This window comes from Pseudophryne corroboree, chromosome 4, assembly GCF_028390025.1.
Source record: "Pseudophryne corroboree isolate aPseCor3 chromosome 4, aPseCor3.hap2, whole genome shotgun sequence".
NCBI lineage: Eukaryota > Metazoa > Chordata > Amphibia > Anura > Myobatrachidae > Pseudophryne > Pseudophryne corroboree.
This window is the reverse complement of record NC_086447.1, coordinates 502512623-502533072: the sequence shown is the minus strand read 5'-3', so window position 1 is coordinate 502533072 and position 20450 is coordinate 502512623. Positions and strand designations below refer to the sequence as shown.

The 20450-nt window shown below is 40.6% G+C and overlaps 1 protein-coding gene across 1 annotated transcript in view; it reads right to left on the bottom strand.

Moving 5' to 3' along the window:
* NT5DC1 (5'-nucleotidase domain containing 1) overlaps positions 1-20450 on the bottom strand; it is a 702933-nt gene that overhangs the window by 569496 nt on the left and 112987 nt on the right. Inside the window, exon 6 of the mRNA XM_063917166.1 lies at positions 17097-17178. Within this exon, the coding sequence (XP_063773236.1) occupies positions 17097-17178 (82 nt within the window). The remainder of the gene's footprint in view (positions 1-17096; positions 17179-20450) is intronic.

The following is a 20450-nucleotide window of genomic DNA, read 5'->3' as shown; positions in this document are numbered from 1 at the left end:
ATAATGAGATATCATGGTGATGGGACCCAAGTATAAGCACAGAATGCATTTATGTTACATATACACCTTATACACACAGCCTGAAGGTAATTTTAGCCAATATTTTTTATAACTTTGTGCATTAAACAAAGTGTGTGTATATTCACACAATTCATTTATGTTTCATATACACCTTATACACACAGCCTGAAGGTCTTTTAATACAATATTTTTAATAACTTTGTGTATTAAACAAAGTTTGTGTACATTGAGCCATCAGAAAACAAAGGTTTCACTATCTCAATCTCACTCAAAAAAGTCCGTATTTCGGAATATTCCGTATTTCGGAATATTTGGATATGGGATACTCAACCTGTATTATTATTTACATTTATTTATATAGTACTAGCATAAAGGTGGGTACACACTTGACAATAAAGTAAATGACGTCACTCATTTTGAGCTTCCTGAGTGACGTTGTTTACTATATCGCCCAGTGTGTATGCTGCGGACGATAAACGATGCACGACCCCGCGCATCGCTCATCGTCACCATCCCTCGGCTCAATTTGGGCTATGATCCGTGGATGACGTCACTGTGTGATATCGCTAAAGATATCACACAGTGTGCATGCCCGACGTCGGGCGGCCTGGCCCGGGAGGGGAAACACTAGGCGATGTCGCTCATTGAGCACATCGCCTAGTGTGTATCTACTTTAACCCACAATGTTTACATCTGTGAACAAACATTGGAACAAAATAAGGCTGGCAATAACAGAAAGAGATGAGACAGCCTTGCCTGCAAGCTCACAATGTATATAGAAAGCAATGTATAGTCTATATTATACACACTGACTAATTCATTTGTAATGTTCTCTTCAACATATGTCTCTGAAATACTGAGTAATTGAGCCTTGTCCTGGTAAGGGATAAAGTCATAAAACTTGAACTGAGTCTAATAGTATTTACTGGTGATTTTCTATTTGCACTTAGTCTGAAAATCATGAGAATTTTATATCATTCTAAACATTTATTTTATATTTCTGTTAGACAGAAATATCACATCTTTGAAATACATCATATCAATGTTTTATCCCCCAGTGTAAGGATTGCTAAATGTTGTGGTGCACGTGTGCCGCAGCCCAAAGCAACCAATGTAGAGCTCAATCAGGTTAGTAACATATTGATTAATGAGATAAATTGTTGCACTGCCTGCTGTGTGCTGCAGTATGTTTATGCAATTAGCAGTATTTTGTATTACTATTAATAATCCATTTAAAGATTATCGGTCACTTATATTCACAGTTGAGGTAGCAATTTTCTTGGCTTTATGATTAATTTAACAGTAATTCCCAAAGGGTCATGTATAAATCATAACAGTGGAAAGCCTGAGAGCGATTAATCTTTTGTGAGTCCTGTCCCATTACAAAAAAGGTCTAATACCTTGCCTTTCATGGAAGAACAGGCATTTGCAGGAAAGGTGGTGGCATTTGTACTGGCCAATGGGTCTGATTCAGAGATGGACGCAATGTTGATGCTTTCTGCAGTGGAACATACATAGACGCACTGCACATGTGCCGCGATGGTCTTGTGACGCTGGTCACAGTGATTTATTTGCTAAAGAGACTGACAGTCAGTGAGCACTTGTGTGCATCAACAGAGGAGTGGCAACTCCATTTCGGTGGCGTGTCACAGCTTGAGACTGCGATCCTATATGCAGTAAACATGGCTCTGGCATCTTACTTCTGATGGCCATGTTGCGCGCCTATAGGGTTATTAATATGATTTGGCTGTCAACCGATGGTTGTCTTTTCATACACAATCAGCAAATCTGAGACGCCTCCAGTGGGCATGTCAATACAAACCCCAGAGAAGGCAACATTTACATATTTTCACAAAACCGCTGTGTACCGAACTGCTCCTGCAAAGGCATTTGTGTAAATCACGCATCAAGCTTTTCCTGGGCAGATTGGATATACACTTTCAGCTAGATTAACAAAACTAAACGCAGACTAATTTTCAAGGCTGCAAAGTGGGTGAGCACTTTGTTATAGCCCTTTCACATAGATACAAAGACCTGGGAAAAGACCAAGTTGTGTGCCAGTGTGAATGAGTCAACCCGCATTATGTTTGCCAGGTTCATGACCTTGGTCATGACCATGGTTTTTAAGGGTCTGAGCTGGATTCATTGTGGTTTGAAAGGATGTTCCCACGCAACTCTACACAGGTTATGTTAAAAGAAGTGCATTGAATCAAGGTTTACTGACTCAACTTGATGAGCCTGTTACAGTCCACTTTTAATGACAGACACAGGTGTAGTGTCAAAGGCGACAACCAGGAATTTACCCAGGTCCAAAGTATGGTGTGAATAGCTGTAACATGGGTTGAAAACATGTTCCTTATCCTGGATCAGACCCGTGATTGCAAGACTGTTTAAAGTAGCATTGTTGCCCCGCATGTTTTGCAGTGTGTAAATGCCCCAGCCTGATGCCACTGTAATCTTACCTAATAATTGTAATGATCTTTCTATCAAAAAAAAACATTATTATGAATCATGAAACAATTTTTAAAATGTTTATGGAATCTATATTTGTTAAATAAAGCAAAATAAAGCATGTATTAGATTACTGTACTGTGTATTATTATGAATTGTTAAATATAGTTCATCAGACATAAAACTGTTACATTGCAACAGTAATATAAAACAATTAATCCAAGTTTCAACCTTTTAACCAATCACAATTCTTTATGACTTGAAAAATGTACACACATGTTCTAGCAGACAAACATTTTGTTACTCATAATGAGCACTATAACAATATTCCTGTACATTAGTTTTAAACTATTCTGAAAAACAATAAATTTCTTGTGGAATGTGCTACACAGATATGCAGCACTGCATTGTTTCAATTAAACTTTATTATTTTTATCTGACTTTGGTGCATCAAGTAATTATATTTATAAAAACTGTGTATTATCTTCTTGAACTAAATCTGAAAAATGATGAAGGACTGATTGTGTGTATCTCAAAACATATTTGTTGACATGAAAATAAAAATGTTCCTACACTAAACAAGCACCAATAATTATTAATTTTCTACTTGTGTTAAAATAATAAAATGTATGTACCTTACTAATTAGTGTGCAGTGTTTTAATTTGAGATGTGAGCGGACCCCAGTGTTTTGGTTTTGGTTCTAAATCTTCATCATGTTCCAGTTTTGACAAAACCATCTTCAAATGTTTTGCTTTTGGATCTAGGTTTCTTTAAAACAATTGATAAAACCAGCAAAAATCGTGTAATTTGGAAGTTTGTTCCTACAGTATTATTAACATAAATAACATTAATTTCCAGTCAATTTTGACCACCTCACAGGTCCCAATGGGGCAGGTGTATTAACCTGGAGAAGGCATAAGGAAGTGATAAACCAGTAATAAGTGCAAGGTGATAAACGCACCAGCCAATCAGCTCCAATATGTAAATTGACAGTTAGGAGCTGACTGGCTGGTGCGTTTATCACCTTGCATTTATAGCTGGTTTATCACTTCCTTATGCTTTCTCCAGGTTAATACATCTGCCCCAATATTTTTGTCACCAATATTGGCCAAAAGCTGCTGAGGAAGAAACATACAGCAGTTTTAAAATTATTGAACATCTATGAAACATACAGCAGTGGCACATCAGTGGCAGACAGAATGACAGCTTAATAATCTATACAACCCCATGGAACGTTTTCATTAATCATGAACGAGGCAAGAAGCCAGTACAAGGGAATGGAGATGGAGTATTTATGCACTGGTAACTAGGTGAAGCATTGATTGATTGATTGATTGATTGATTAAAGTTAAACAGAGACATGGAACAAACTACTAAAAAACAAGTATCCAGGGAAAACATTCATTAATTGGCTGCTTGATTGTACTAACAGTCAAAATGTAAGTATAAAGAAAAGTAAAACAGACATAGAAAGGAAGCCAATATTAAAAACCAAGCATCCAAATGTGAGTTTTCTAATGCAACTGTAAAGTTCTCCAAGCAACAATTCACAGGCCTGAGGCCAATACAGGGAATGGAGACAGAGTTTTTTGTAGTGGTATCCAGGTAAAGCAATGATTAATTGATTGATTATCCTAACATTCATAACTACATAGAAAAGTAAAACAGAGAAATGAAATAAAATATAAAAAACAAGCATACATATAGGGATCATAAGCACTGTTCCATCTAAAATAAGTGACCTAAAAATGACAGTTACTTGCTAATGTAATTTTCTATAAAGTAACCTACAAATTGTGAACACATTCATTAGTAGACCTTTAGGGTCATTCCACAACAAATCCCTCCACCCCACCCCCCCCCCAAAAAAAAAAGAAATGTCCACCATCCATTACAGATTTTTACAAATTTTATTTAGTTAAGAGAGGATGTCAAAAAAACTATTTCTGCCAAATATCTCAACTGTATGACAATTTGTTTATTAAATACGGAAGTTTTAATTTATTCAATTATTTACTAATTGCAGTTTCTTTATTCAGTTTATTTGAAGTATCACGGGTGTTTATTAAGGAATCACCATGACATTTGGATCCCTAAGGTAACTCTTCCTCCAAAATCCAAACCAAATTACTTTATCTGCTTTACGTTTCGAGTTACAGTAAAAATGCACGTTTTTAGAAAAAAACGTATAAACGCTAGGTTCAATAAACATTAGATATCCCAATTTTTTATGTGCTTAACAAAGGTATACATTACTACCATACAAAAAAAAAATCAGCATGGTACTCTGTTTCATAGTGGAAAAAAATAATAATGAAGTTGACGTTCAATTACTGTTGTACCGCATACATAATTAACACAAAAAATCATGAAATTTAAAAATGTAAACATAACTTGAATCCCTAACTTCTTTAATGTCACAGAATAAATGGTAAAACAATCAAGAAAACTTAAAGAAATCCATGGCATACTGGCAAAACCTGGAAAATATAGAGGGAAGCCCTTCCTGTACAAATCGTTTATCGGGTACAGCAGTTTTACAAAGATAATAAACATTCTCGGATGTGCCCTGGAAAGAAAGTCTGTTTCTGTAAAAGTTCCAGGAAGAAAAAGAATTCACAAACAGAAAAGGCTTCTCCTAGTAAACTTGAAAGAGCTTTAACTTGCTTTCAAATACCGTTTTCCAGACATTGTCTAAGGTTTGTTCCTTACGACCTACATGGTGTGTTAGTTAGCGTTGCTACAAGAATGCATTCTGTGTGTTTGCGAAACTCACCAAAACTTAAAAAAGTATTGGTTGCTGCTCTACCTCTAAAGATGGACTACAAAGACCTAACTGAAATCCTTGTTTGTTTTTCAGTCTCAAAAACATGTATGCTTCATCGATGTGACAAATGCCCAGGTCTGGAAGCACTTCAGAAAATAGTTGAAAAACATTTTTATGATAGTGACATGGATGATGAGGACACAATTGATTATAACCAGGGGGTCCACACTGACCAAAGTAAATTGGTTACAATCACTAGTACTGTGAAACAATTCCGTGAAGTTATTTGTAGTGCTGTTGATGATGCAACAGCTCATCTATAAACAGCGAAGTCGCAGGCTGAATACCTACGCCAGTTGAAGAAAACCATTCGACCAGAAACAGAAGCTATGTGTTACTAGATTTTGGAGAAAATTATTAAATTGTGTGGCAGGATGCAATTCAAGGATTCCACTGGGACACTTCACAAGCAACACTTCACCCACTTGCAGTATACAGATAGAGCCACGCTCATCTACGCTGCGATGCGTGCGCATGGCATATGCATAGTGGCATAGTGCGAATGCACTGTGCTGCGACTGATCACAGCCAGCGTTCGCTCCATAGGCTTCCATTGGTGTTCATACGCATGCATTTGCGGGCACAATTGTCGCGAGGCAACGATTAGTGTGTCTACATCTGTTTTTTTAGGCAAGATGTTTGTGTAACACTTTAAACTGTAAAAAAGTGGTGTGGAGAAGTCCTTCGTGGCGCTTCTAGTATGACGGTTGCTGCCTGTAAGGTCCACTGGTTGCCCTATCCCAAAGGGTGTAAGTGATAGAAAGATCTGTGGTTTTGAGGACTAGATGGCGCTACCGTTCAAGTAGTGAAGGTGGGGGAAGTAGAAAAGGACGCTTAGACTTAGCTTATGGTTGAGGTTCGGAATGTTCTGCTTCTGATGACCACTCTTTATCCCATGTGGCTCCTACTTCACTCAGAGTTTGTCGCACCCCCATGCAATATAGTTCTCAATACTATATGTTGACATTTTTGTTTCATCTTTTTTTTGTACCGAGAAAATTGATATATTTTTTATGATCACGGTCGAAATGATGTTTAAAGAAACCGCTATGGGAGGATCCCAGCTACTTGAATTGCGAGTGTTAGGTACGCTGATACCGATTTATCCGATTTGCTCACCATTCTATCAATTTGCTCTCACCGGTTGATTTTGTGCTGTGACTGTGAAAAAGATACCTTTATAAGCCTACGTGCACCCTTTCTGTGTAAGTCAGGTGTGTTTGGGTTAAAATTCCTTTGATCTAAAGATACCACCTGTTACTCACTGTCACTTTTGCGAGCGGGTTTTGTCAGATGACATTACCCCATAGCGATATTTTGGGAAGCCATAACGATATCACACATATTGTGTTTTGTAATATATTCTTCCACATATTTCTGAGTGTCCAATCGGATCATCACACCGGAGTGAGAGGATTAACGCCCCTTGATCGCTGTGTAAAGAAACCGCTATATGAGGACCACAACAGTTCTGACTGTGAGTGCTAGGTACGCAACTGCCTACCGACCCTATATCAGAGACAGCTGTTTTTGAAATTCCCACTATATCCGTCTATATAGTTAGGGAAATATCAAGAAAGATACTGCTATAGGTTTTCCTACACCCTTGCTTGTGTAAGTAAGGTGTGTTTATAACAGTTTTCTACTGTTTGTGATATATATATATCATGTTGACTACTCATAACATTAGTGAAGAGATCATTAATTAATTATTTGCATACTTATCATTCGTCTAAAAAGACCTTACTACACATTGTTTTTCTTAAAACATTTTTCCCACACACGCTGGAGTATCCTGTCTGGTCATCAGAAGCAGAACATTCCAAACCTCAACCATAAGCTAAGTCTAAGCGTCCTTTTCTACTTCCACCACCTTCACTACTTTAAACTGTAAGTCTGTGTGTTATAGGTGATACCCGTGACCATGTAGCCATAACTGTGCATGCCTTCATTACGGTAGTCATGAAACACTTAGCGGTGCTAGTAAACGTCTGGCCACCCACACCAGTCTGCAAGCAGTGGAAACCTATCACATCTTGACACCTTTGGACCTGTATAGCTGGACTGAAAAGATACATGGCATAAAGTTTTTCTACGTGTCACAAAATGAAATACAAGACTGCAAAACTAAGCTGCATAGCTCTCAAGAAACAGCAAAGACTGTGGTAGGAACACGTACTCATCACCAATTTCGGCCTATTAGTTATGATGAACTACACATATTCCGATTGTCATCAGACAATATGAAGCCAGTAGGAACCACAGTTTGGGGGTTATCCAATTACAGGTGAAAATACATTGGGCGATTTTTCCCGATGTATCACCCATATATTTTTTTAAAGGCAAACAAATTTGGTCGCCTGTAAAAAAAAAAACATTATCTCCAAAAAACACATGGGTTCAGTGAAACCTGTGTGTTTTTTGGTAGAAACAGCCCCGTTTTCCGTGGATTTGGTTCACCTGCAAACAAATTCCCTGATAATCAAGCGCGAAACGCGGCATTACAGGTCTAATTGGATAGCCCCCGGTGGGACAATTAGCCGTGGCTAATTGCATAACCCCCTTTAGTGTCACTATGACCACAGTCACAAAAAATGTAGACAGAAGTGATCTGCAACCTGGAACATACATAGCAGCAGTGTACAATAACATCTGGTACATTGGGTATATTATTCAATGTAATGAGGAGGAACAAGATGTGCTGGTACACTTCATGAAACAAAACTAATCAATAAATGTGTTGTCCTGGCCTTCAGTGTTTTGTTCCTTTTATTCATGTCCCCTGTGTAACGGAAGTGCCCACTATCCAAGGAAGTACTGGAAGGCACTGTCTGTTGACATTTTAAGGAAAATTACAGACTGTTACAACAGGTTCCAAGCAAGGGAAAGATAATGTGATTGTTGACTCAACTTAAGTTATGGACTCAAGTTATGTTTAAGTTTATAAATTTGATGGTTTCTTGTGTTAATTATGTATGCGGTACAACATTAATTGAACGTCAACTTCATGATTTTTTTCTCCACTATGAAACAGACTACCATGCTGATTTTTTGTATGGTAGTAATGTATAACTTTGTGAAGTACCTAAAAAAAATTGGGATATCTAATGTTGATTGAACCTAGCGTTTTTACGTTTTTTTGAAAAACGTGCATTTTTACCGTAACTCGAAACGTAAAGCAGAAAAATAAATTTGGTTTGGATTTTTGATTTGGAAGGAAGGTCCAAATTTATTGGTGATTCCTTTATAAACACCCGTGATACTTCAAATAAACTGGATAAAGAATTAAATATTTAATAAACGAATTGTCACACAGTTGAGATATTTGGCAGAAATAGTTTTTTTTACATCCTCTCTTAACTAAAAAAATTCATACAAATCTGAGATGGGTGGTGGACACGCATGGTTGAACTGACATGGAATGACCCTTTACTTATTTATGCCACCCAATTCCTAACCCTGTGAGTCCTGTATAATTGTCCATGTTTTTAGCCTCTGCATTTCTACCTTTTGGAAGAGTGTAGCTCATCGATTGCCAACTTTTTTTAAACTTGTGGCACACTAAACAAAATTTTAAAAATTGCCAAGGCAAACCATCAGTTTTTCGGTCACACGCTGCAGTAGCACAGTATAAAAACTAACACAGAAAAAAAAAACACCTACTGCTTTCCATTGTAATAAAACAAATGCAGTCGTCCCCACAGAAATAAAAAAAAAAATTAGACCCCACAGTAATAAAACACATTGGCCCCTGCAGTATTAGAAAACATTGGCCCCCACAGTAATAAAACACATTGGCCCCTGCAGTATTAGAACACATTGGCCCCCACAGAAATTAAACACATGCATTCACCCCCACAGTAATGAAACACATTGGACTTCGCAGTAATAAAGCAAACACATTAGCCCCCCCCCCCCCCCCAGTATTAAAACAAAAACATTGGACCCTGCAGTAATTAAACACATTGGCAGCTGCAGTAATAAAACATATTGGACACCACAGTAATAAAAAAAATGCATTCACCTCCGCAGTAATAAAATATAGTAATTCCACACATTGTTCTACACAGTAATTCCACCACATACTGTCCCCCAAATAAATGCCACCACACACTGGGCCTAATTCAGACCTGATCGTAGATGTGCTAAATCTAGCACATCTACGATCAGTTACACAGACACCCTACCCCCCCGCACAAGTACAAAAACATTGCACAGCTGCAATGCTTTTGTATTTGAAGAGTAGCTCCCAGCCAGCGCAGCTCCTCGTCGCTACCCGGGTCGAAGCGGCTGCATGTGCCAACACGCAGCCACCGCGGCTGCGTGTGATGTCATGCAGCCGCTGCGGCCCACACCCCGCATGGTCCGGGCAGGCCTGCAATGCCTGGATCGCGTACCTAAAACGGGGGCTAAACGCTGCTGGCCCGCCCAGCAACCATCTCAGGGCTGAGATGGCCGTTGGCTGTCTGGCATGCTCCAGTGCACTGCGGCGCCGGCGCAGTTCAGACCTGATTGGCTACTGTGCAAAATCGCACAGCAGCGATCAGGTCTGAATTAGGCTCACTGTCCCCCATAGTAATACTACACAGTGTTGTCTCCACACAGTAATTCCACTACACACTGTCCTTCATAGTAAGGACAGTTTGTCCAACCACCACAGTAATTCCACCATGCACTGTTTCCATAGTAATGGAACACACTGTCCCCCATAGTAATTACACACATTGTTCCTCCCCACAGTAATTCCACCACACACAGGAGAGAAGCATGGAGCAGAGAGAAGCACTGAGAAGAATCATGGAGCAACACGAAGCAGAACGGAGCAGCACTGGATGGTCGAGTGGAACGGTGATGTGGCGTGCGTGACCTATGACATATTGCCCTGCGCATGCTAGTGGAAGTTGTAGTTTTGCAATTTTTCACAAAGCTACAACTCATGCTGAATTAGGCCCGTAGTTAGAGGTGATATTTATTTTTAGGATTGTGAAATATTGTTTAGGTTTGAGGTGCCCTGCATGCTCTTTTCTTCTTTAGCAGATGCTGAAGTACTATGACTGCCAGCACTAGAACTGGGTTGCTCATTTTCTTCTATCCATGACTGATTTTAGTTGAACTTAACTGACACAACACCAAGTAAATGTACAATGAGATAGGGAAATAAAGTACTGCTACATTTACCATGCAATTTTATTAAAAGGCTTTAAAAAATATTGTTGACACCAGCAATACCAATGCTTTTTTCTCTACTTATGATTTTTAGGGTGTAGCTGAGTAAGTACAGTAATATACACTACCTTTGAAAAACACACATTACAATTTTTTTTATTTGTTTACAAAAGCCTGGCTTTTTCATACCGGCTACAGAAAAGGTCTCCTTTGCAAAAATAGTTTTGGGGTGCAGATGAATGGGATACCACTGCACACAGTAACTGCCACTGAAAAACACACATTTTTTACATTTGATTATTGACAACTGGCTAATTTTGTACACACCAAGAAAAGAAAATTACTTATTTGCAATAATTATTTTGAAGTAAAGATGGCAGGGATACAACCACAATCAGTAAAGGTGATTATGAAAGACAGGGTATTTTTTTTTATTTTTTATACACACCAGGAACATAAAAGGTGTCCTTTTTAGTAACTGTTTTGGGGTGCAGATGATGGGGATACCACTGCACACAGCAGCTGCCATTGAAAAATACACTATGCAAGTTTTTAAATTAAATTATAAAAGGCTAGCATTTTTTTTTACACATCTGATAACAAAAAATACTTCTTTATAATAATTATTTCTGAGGTCCGAGTTGACCGAAAAAGTTTGAGATGCTGTGTTCCAGCACTACACTCAGTAGCCTGTTTGCAGTTTGCAGTGTGTGTTTGACAAAAAAATACACATACTACACAGTGACAAAGATGCCTGCAGTAACTCTTCCCACCCACTCCATCTACCTACTGTAACTCTCTCTCTCTGCTATAATAGCACCACAATAACACCATGATGGCGTCTTAATGGTGTTTTTAATTCACAGCCCACAGTCCCATACCATCTCCCTCCACTCTCTAGTGTGAAGTGGTGGCTGATCATGAGGGAGGGAATATTATATGCAATCCAAAACATGCTAGAATCGGAGATTTCCTGTAAAATAACGTTTTGCAATCTGAACTTCTCTAGAAAACTAGAGACCGAACTCGTTTCTTCTTGGAAACCCCAAGTTCGGGTTAAGTGTGGTTTTCTAAGACCCGAACACGTACAGTACATCTCTGCTTTTCATTGCATACACTGAGCTGTTATTTTGACTGCACTATGGGCCTAATTCAGACCTGATTGCTGTTGTGCAAAATCGCAAGGCGGACGATTATCGAATGACTGTGCATGCGTACGTATCGTAAATGCGCAGGTGCGGGGCCAAACTGCGAAAAAATAGGATTTTAATTACCTACCGGTAAATCCTTTTCTCGTAGTCTGTAGGGGATACATGGAATCCAGTTAGTACCATGTAATAAGCATGCTGGATAGTGAGCCTGATCCAGCATGCAATTGACTGCTTCGAAGCAGGACACCCAATCTTATTTGGATCATAAAGAACAAACAGCAAGTCCGATTTCCTATGACAGGCTGTTCTCTTCACATAGACCAACAAAGCCCTTACAACATCCAAAGACTTTGAAGTAGCAGAGGCGTCCGTAACAACTGGAACCACAATAGGTTGGTTGATGTGAAATGTGGACACCACCTTAGGAAGAAATTGCGGACGAGTCCTGAGTTTAGCTCTGTCCTCATGGAAAATTAAGTAGTGGCTCTTGTAAGACAACACCCCCAGCTTCGACACACGTCTTGCTGAAGCCAAGGCCAACAGTGTGACGGTCTTCCACGTAAGGTACTGTACGTCTATCTCCTGCAACAGTTCAAACCAGTCCCATTGAAGGAAGTGCAGTACTAGATTGAGATCACAAGGTGCCGCGGAGACACAAAGGGAGGTTGTAAGTGCAGAACACCTTTCAAGAATGTCTAGACCTCAGGAAGAGATGCCAACTGTTTCTGAAAGGTCGAAATCTGAACTTTAATGGAGCCTAGGCGTAGACCCAGATCCACTCCCGACTGCAGAAAAAGCCCCAGATGAAATTCCACCGCAGAATATTGTCTGCTCTCACACCAAGAGACATATTTCTTCCAGATACGATGGTAATGTTTAGACGTTACCTTTCTGGCTTGGATCATAGTCTGGATTACCTTGTCAGAAATCCCTCTCCTGGCTAGAATCAGCCGTTCAACTTCCATGCCGTTAAACGTTGCGGTGGTAAGTCTTGATAGATGAACAGGTCCTGCTGCAGAAGATCCTCTCGAAGAGGTAGAGACCACGGATCTTCGATCAGCACTCTCGAGAAGATCTGCATACCAGGCCCTTCACGGCCAGTCCGGAGCAATGAGGATTGCTTGAACCTTTTCCCTTTTTATTCTTTTAAGAATTCTTGGGATCAGAGGAATGGGAGGAAACAAGTACACCAGCTGGTTGTCAGGGCGTCTACCGCTACTGCCTGTAGGTCTCTCAACATGGAACAATACCGCTTGAGCTTCTTGTTGAGTCGAGAGGCCATCATGTCGATTTGTGGATACCCCCACCGATGTGTTAACCACTGGAATACCTACCCCATTCCCCCGGGTGCAGGTCGTGTCTGCTTCCGAGTTGTCTACTCCCGGATTGAAGATCGCCGACAACGCCACAGTGTGTTTTTCTGCCCAGAGGAGAATTCTTGACATCTCTGACATTGCGTCTCTGCTTTTCGTTCCGCCCTGCCGGTTTATGTACGTTACCGCTGTCACACTATCCGACTGAACTCGAATGGACTGATTATGAAGAAGAAGTGAGGGCGGCAGAAGGGCGTTGTAGATAGCCCTGAGTTCCAGGATGTTTATTGGAAGGATGACTTCCTGACTTGACCATCTCCCTTAAACTGTACCCGCTGGGTGACTGCACCCCAACCTCTGAGGCCTGCGTCTGTGGTTAGCAGAATCCAATTCTAAATCACGAACCTCCGACCCTCGACTAGGTGAGACGTCTGTAGCCACCACAGAAGGGAGATCCTGGCTTTTGGTGACAGATTAATCCTCTGGTGCATGTGAAGATGCGATCCGGACCATTTGTCCAACAGATCCTGCTGGAAGGTCCTCGCATGACCTTCCGTACTGAATTGCTTCGTAAGTAGCCACCATTTTCCCCAGAAGGCGGATGCACAGATGTACTGAGATTCGACTCGGCTTCAAGACAGCCCGAACCATCGACTGGATCACCATTGCCTTTTCCAAGGGAAGGAACACTCTCTTAGACTCTGTGTCCAGTATCATTCCCAGGAAATGAAGCTTCTGCGATGGTTCTAGGTGAGATTTTGGTAGGTTCATAATCCACCCATGATCCAGGAGTAATCTGGTCGTGAGACCAATGTTCTCCAACAACTGCTCCCTGGACGCAGCCTTTATCAGAAGATCGTCCAGATAAGGAATCACGTTCACTTCCTGTTTGCGGAGTAGCATCATCATCTCTGCCATCACCTTGGTGAACACCCTCAGTGCCGTGGAGCCAAATGGCAGGGCCTGAAACTGGTAGTGATAGTCCTCCAGCGCAAACCGTAGATAAGCCTGATGAGGCGGCCAGATCGGAATGTGAAGGTACGCATACTTGACATCCAGAGACGCTAGGAATTCTCCTTCTTCCAGAACTGAGATCACCACTCTCAGGGACTCCATCTTGAACTTGAACACTCGTAAGTATGGGTTCAATGACTTGAGATTCAGAATCAGTTTAACCGAAACTTCTGGTTTTGGAACTACAAACAAGCTGGAATAGTATCCCTTATTTTGTAGATGAGGTGGAACTGGAAAAATTACCTGGGTCTGTAACAGTTTTTGAATGGCTTCTTGTAAGGTTACTCTTGCTTCTTGTGAAACTGGTAAGCCTGATTTGAAGAATCTGTGAGGTGGGAGATCCTGGAACTCCAGCCTGTAGCCCTGGGATATAAGTTCTATGACCCAGGGATCCTGGAAACATCTTGTCCAGGTGTGACTGAAGAATTTTAGCCGGGCTCCCACCTGCCTGTCTCCCGGGCATTGAGGAGGCAGAGCCAGAGCTCTGTTCATGTGAACCAGCAGCTGCTGGTTTGCGTGGTTTACCTCTAGCACCTCTGGTGGCGGTAGAAGAACCTCTGGTCTTGCCCCAAAACTTTGCAGTCCGAAAGGACTGTAAATTTGGTCCTAAGTAGGTCTTTCTGGCAGATCTGCAGATGGTAGATATGTGGATTTACCTGTAGTAGCTTGCGAAACCACTTGTCGAGGTAATTTCCAAATAAGGCCTCACCTGTGAAAGGCAGGCCATCCACACCTTTTTTGGAGTCCGCTACAGCAGTCCACTGACGTAGCCATAATCCCTGCGTGCCGACACTGCCATAGCTGTGATGCGTGTATTAAGCAAACCTATCTCCTTAATGGCTTCCACCATAAAGTTTGCAGAGTCTTGTTGGTGTTGCAGTAGTAAAATAATTTCTTCTTGAGGTAAGGTGTCTAACCCCTCAATTAAATTACCAGACCATTTACCAATGGCTCGCGTAATCCACCCACATGCTATAGTGGGTCTCTGGGCCACCCCAGCAGCTGTATACAAAGATGTGAGTGTAGTCTCAATCTTACAATCAGCTGCATCCTTTAGGGAGGTTGCACCAGGAACAGGTAATACTATTTTACGTGAGAACCTGGAGACTGACGCATCCACGATCGGTGGATTTTCCCATTTTTTCCTATCCTCGGGAGGAAAAGGAAAAGATGATAATAACGGCCTAGGAATTTTAAATTTCTTATCTGGATTAACCCACGGTTCCTCAAACAGGGTATTTAGTTCCTTTGACACAGGAAAAGTGGCTGAGGATATTTTCTTCACATTAAAAAAAGATTCCTCACATACCTCTGTCACTTTATCAGGAATATTTAGGACTTCCCTGATAGCAGGAGTGCAAAGGCATCACACAGCGGCGATGCCTTTGCACTTCCAGAGTAGCCCCCGACCAGCGCAGCTTTAGTGTGCTGGCCGGGAGCTACTCGTCGCTCCCCGGCCCACAGCGGCTGCATATGACGTCACGCAGCCGCTGCGGGCCACTCCCTGCACGGTCCGGCCACGCCTGCATTGGCTGGACCGCGCCCACGAAACAGCGTCCCCACCCCCCTAAGTCCCACGAAGCAGGCAGGCTGGTGCCATCCAGTCCTGCCTGAAAATAACAAACTTTTAAAATAAATGTAGAAAACTCTTCAGGAGCTTCCAGAGGTGTGACCGGCTCCTCCGGGCACATTTTCTAAACCGAGTCTGGTAGGAGGGACATAGAGGGAGGAGCCAGCACACGTTATCAAACTTCTATAGTGCCAATGGCTGCAAGTGGACCCATGTATACCCCATGGTATTAAATGGATTCCCAGTATCCCCTAGGATGTATGAGAAAAATAAGAAATAGTTTGTAAAACAGTGTATGCTAAGGTAGAATCTCAAACTAGTTTTTTGTTCTCTTCCTATAGGCAAAAATGTAACATTCCTGATGCATGAGAATCATATATATTATTGTAGTGAGAAATAATTTTCTGTATTTTAACATACTTATTTAACAGATAATTAGTAACCCCAAACTGATGTGAATATGAATCTATAAATGTTTCTTCTTTTTTTTGCAAAAAGCATGTTGTCTGAGTTTAGAGGTATTAACAACATATGCACTGTCAGCTTTTTTTGCCATCATTATACAATGTTTATGTAGGCAGGAACAACCCCAGCCTGCTACCAGTTGAATTGGAAAATCTATGTAACTAGGCTGTTTTGGAACAAAAACTATATTTCTTTCACAATACAAGTTTTAGATCCCATTCCAGGAGCAAACTATCATTCTAACATCAGGAATAAAGAGGCGTCAACTCTAGAGCAAGTTTAGTACTTCAAGATGTCAGTATAAAGAAGATTTTCATAGGTTTCTGACTACAGTAATATGTTTATGAATTTCAGTCAATGTATATACAAAATTGTTTTGCAGTGCAAAATTCATTTTAACAAAGCTTTGCTTAATGAATGTCACAAGGATTGCCGATAGTGGTTGCTAAAATCATCTACTTCACTTTCCTGGTCACACCAAGAAAGCATTTCTCACGATACCATGGCAAGTAAAAAAATAGATGTAACTCCTCTAACATAAAAACAGAGCCAGATCAATACATTTTATGTATGGCAAAATATGATAAGAATTATAATATGGCACCTGACTCACTTGCTGTGCAGTGTATGACTAACTGCAGTACACTATCAGGCAACATGATACAGTTCAGGGGCCGCATGGGCGGCAATCTATCCTTAAAAAGGGCCGTGCAATAGCTTTGCCACAAATTTTAAAGCAATGCCACAAATATATGTGATAGTATTTTGCATCATACTGTTAGCTGCAAACATTGGCTGAAAAGTACAGTACCATCCACATTAGCTGAGCAAATAAGCTGTAGACAGTGCAGAAGATGACATGTTTTATTACCAGCTACACACATACATTTAAACTGAAAAAGCAATGTCAACAAGAAAACTTTATAATGTGCCTCAACTGAACCATTTGCTCATTTTTCATAACTTCGACTGGTTGCTATGGTAAAGATTTCCAAACACTTGCTTGAATTCTACAAAACGTGATTGTATGCAATGTGCAAGATTTTCCATGGGTGTTCCTGACTAACTGTTTGATGCACACATACTATTTAAACTTAAATCCACAGGAGTGCCTTACCTTTAAAAGCTGTGGTTTTGTAGTTGTGTTCAACTGCAGAAATAACATCTTTCCAGAAATCATACTTGTTCTGTCCATCAGTCTGCCAAGTACACAAATACACATTTAGAATGTACGCTCTCTCTTAAACAGGGCACCCCTATTCAGTTTTCATCTCTACACCTGCAGTATATTTATATACAGATTGAGTCTCCCATATCCAAAAATACAATAGTCGAAATCCAAAATTTTATGGAGTGTGACTAAGAACACCTTTGCTTCTGATGGTTCAATGTACACAAACTTTGTTTCATGCACAAAATTATTAAAAATATTGTCTAAAATTACCTTCAGGCTATGTGTATGAAACATACTGAAAATGCATTTTGTGTTTAGACTTTGGTCCCATCCTAAAGATATCTCACTACAGTATGCAAATTCCAAAATACAGAAACATTTGAAATCCAAAATACTTCTTGTCCTAGGATATTGGATATGGGAGACTCAACCTGTATAGTATAAGAACTAGATATGCCTATTACTCTATATAAGAAATCTATATCAGTCAGGTGGCATTAATATTTCCTGTGAAGTTTTACAAACATTTTAGTATGATCATTGTTAGCACATTGGATTTTTTTTTTAAATACTGTACAAATACATTGCAAATGTGGTGTTGTTAAAATGACTGTTGTGTGAAAATATTGTCTGTTTGCAGTAGTATGTTTAAATTGTATTCTCTTTAATAAGTGTATATATTTCAAGTCTGCGATGTATGATCATTGATCATATACCTAAACCTATTCGACAGTCGTGGAGGTGACCGGGAAAAGATGCTCAGACAACGTGAGGCCAAATGGATTTACGAACTAGATACGGTAGTGCCGCATGGCCTCAATGAATTTAATCCATATAATATTTTTTTGCAAAAGGACTGCTGGGGATGCAGAGCCGGCCATAGGCATAGGCAAACTAGGCAATTGCCTAGGGCATTTGATATGCCTAGGGGCATCAGCAGCTTCTGCTGATTAAAATGATATGCGGTATTTTGGATTTCAAATGTTTCTGTATTTTGGAATTTGCATACTGTAGTGAGATATCTTTAGGATGGGACCAAAGTGTGTGTAGCATTTCATATGCAGATACAGCCACAGTCTCACACAGTATATATGCATGCTGCATATCATTTTAATCAGTAGAAGCTGCTTGTGCATCCCAGCCACATAGCAATGCAAATAAGATGCATTTTCATTAAAAAAATGTGCCCGACGTTAGCATTGAGGCAAGATTTATGAGGACACATCTGTATTCAAGCAGAGGCAGAGGTCACAGTGTTAGTGGCAGTGTGAGTGTTGTGTGCATGTGAGTAGGTTGGTTGTGCAGTAGTGTTCGGAATATGTGTAAGGAGCATTTTGTGTGTCATGTAAAAATGCATTAATAATGTGCAACATATTTGTAAGGAGCACTATGTGTGTCATTATGTGTATAAGGGCATTAATAATGTGCGGCATATGTGTAGGGGGCACTATGTGTGTCATTATGCGTATAGGGGCATTAATAATATGCGGCATATGTGTAAGGGACATTACGTGTAAAAGGACATTAATAAAGGTTGTCATAATGTGTAAGGCGCATTATGTTTATAAGGACATTAATAATGTGTCTCATATGTGTAAGGGACATCACTGGGTGGCATTATGTGTATAAGGTGCTCTACTATGTGGCGTTGCATATAGAAAGGGCACTACTGTGTCGTCTAATGTGAATAAAGAGCAATAGGGTGTGGTGTAATGTGAATAAGGAGCAATTCAGTGTGATGTAATGTGAATAAGGGGCTCTACTGTGAGGAGTAACGTTTATAAGGTAAAGTGATACTACTGTGGGATGTAATATGAATTATGGATGCTATCGCATGATCAAATGAGAATAAAGTTGCAGTACTGTTTGGCGTAATTGGAATTGGGGTAACTATTGTGTGGCCATGCCCCTTGCCAGCAAAAACACACCCCTTTTTGGGCTGTGTGCCAAATGTGCGAACTGTTCCAATTTAAAATATAGGGGGTACAAACCCCAAAATAAGGACTGCTATGGGTGAGGGGTGATGGTGCTGGGCAAGAGGTGCAAGGTCACAGGCGGAACCAGCGGTGGTGCTAGGGGGCACCAGCCAAAATTTTGCCTAAGGCATCATACTGGCTAGGGCCGGCTCTGTGGGGATGAGAACCAGAGGTATTTTGGTGGCAGGCTGATTTTGCCTGACTATAATAAATTTTGTTAATTTGCCGCATCAGATTTTCTGATGCGGTTTTATGTATTATTAATTTTTTTAAATATTATATGTATGTTTGTATTGTTCTTCTATGTCGGTATAAATGTACCATATTGCCTATGTGCCTCTTATGCCCGTGGAGATAAGGGATCATTTATCAGTATTTAGTCATTGGGTATTTTACACTATTCAGGTACTTGATTTTTTGTATATCTAAATGCAGTGGATTGCAGGGTTAAATATTTCCTGCATTCACTTTAGATAGATTCCGCCGCTGTGGAACGCAGGCTGGAGCTTGCGTTCCATGTACTGAGCACCCGGCCGCGAAGGAAGTGGAATAACGTCACTTCCTGTTCCTGTCATTGACTTCTGGCGTGCGTTCCACCGGCTTTGGAACGCACCGCACTTCCGGTCCGGCGCTAGTTAGCGCTTAGGACTAGTTTAAATGGTCTTACAACACACAGCACTGTCTGTATAGGTAGCGATTAGGCTTCTGGTCATGCTGATATGTTTCTGGGTGTTGATAATAAATTGGTGTAATAATATGGTTTTGCTTTGGACCTAACTGAGTAAACAGGGACTTCCTGTGGGGGTGGTCTAATGGGTATCTGATGGTATATAAGGCAATGTGGTACAGTTCTTGGTGATATGGGCTTCAGGATGACTGCATGAACTTGTTTTGATGGTCTTGACAAAGGTCCAACAAGGACCGAAACGTTGACAGCGACAGCGACAGCTCTGCAAGATATTTTCTGCACGATGAAGCATTTGTGAGTGATAATAAAAAGCCTAAAATAAGAATTTACTTACCGATAATTCTATTTCTCGTAGTCCGTAGTGGATGCTGGGAACTCCGTAAGGACCATGGGGAATAGCGGCTCCGCAGTAGACTGGGCACAAAAGTAAAGCTTTAGGACTACCTGGTGTGCACTGGCTCCTCCCCCTATGACCCTCCTCCAAGCCTCAGTTAGGATACTGTGCCCGGACGAGCGTACACAATAAGGAAGGATTTTGAAACCCGGGTAAGACTCATACCAGCCACACCAATCACACCGTACAACCTGTGATCTGAACCCAGTTAACAGCATGATAACAGAGGAGCCTCTGAA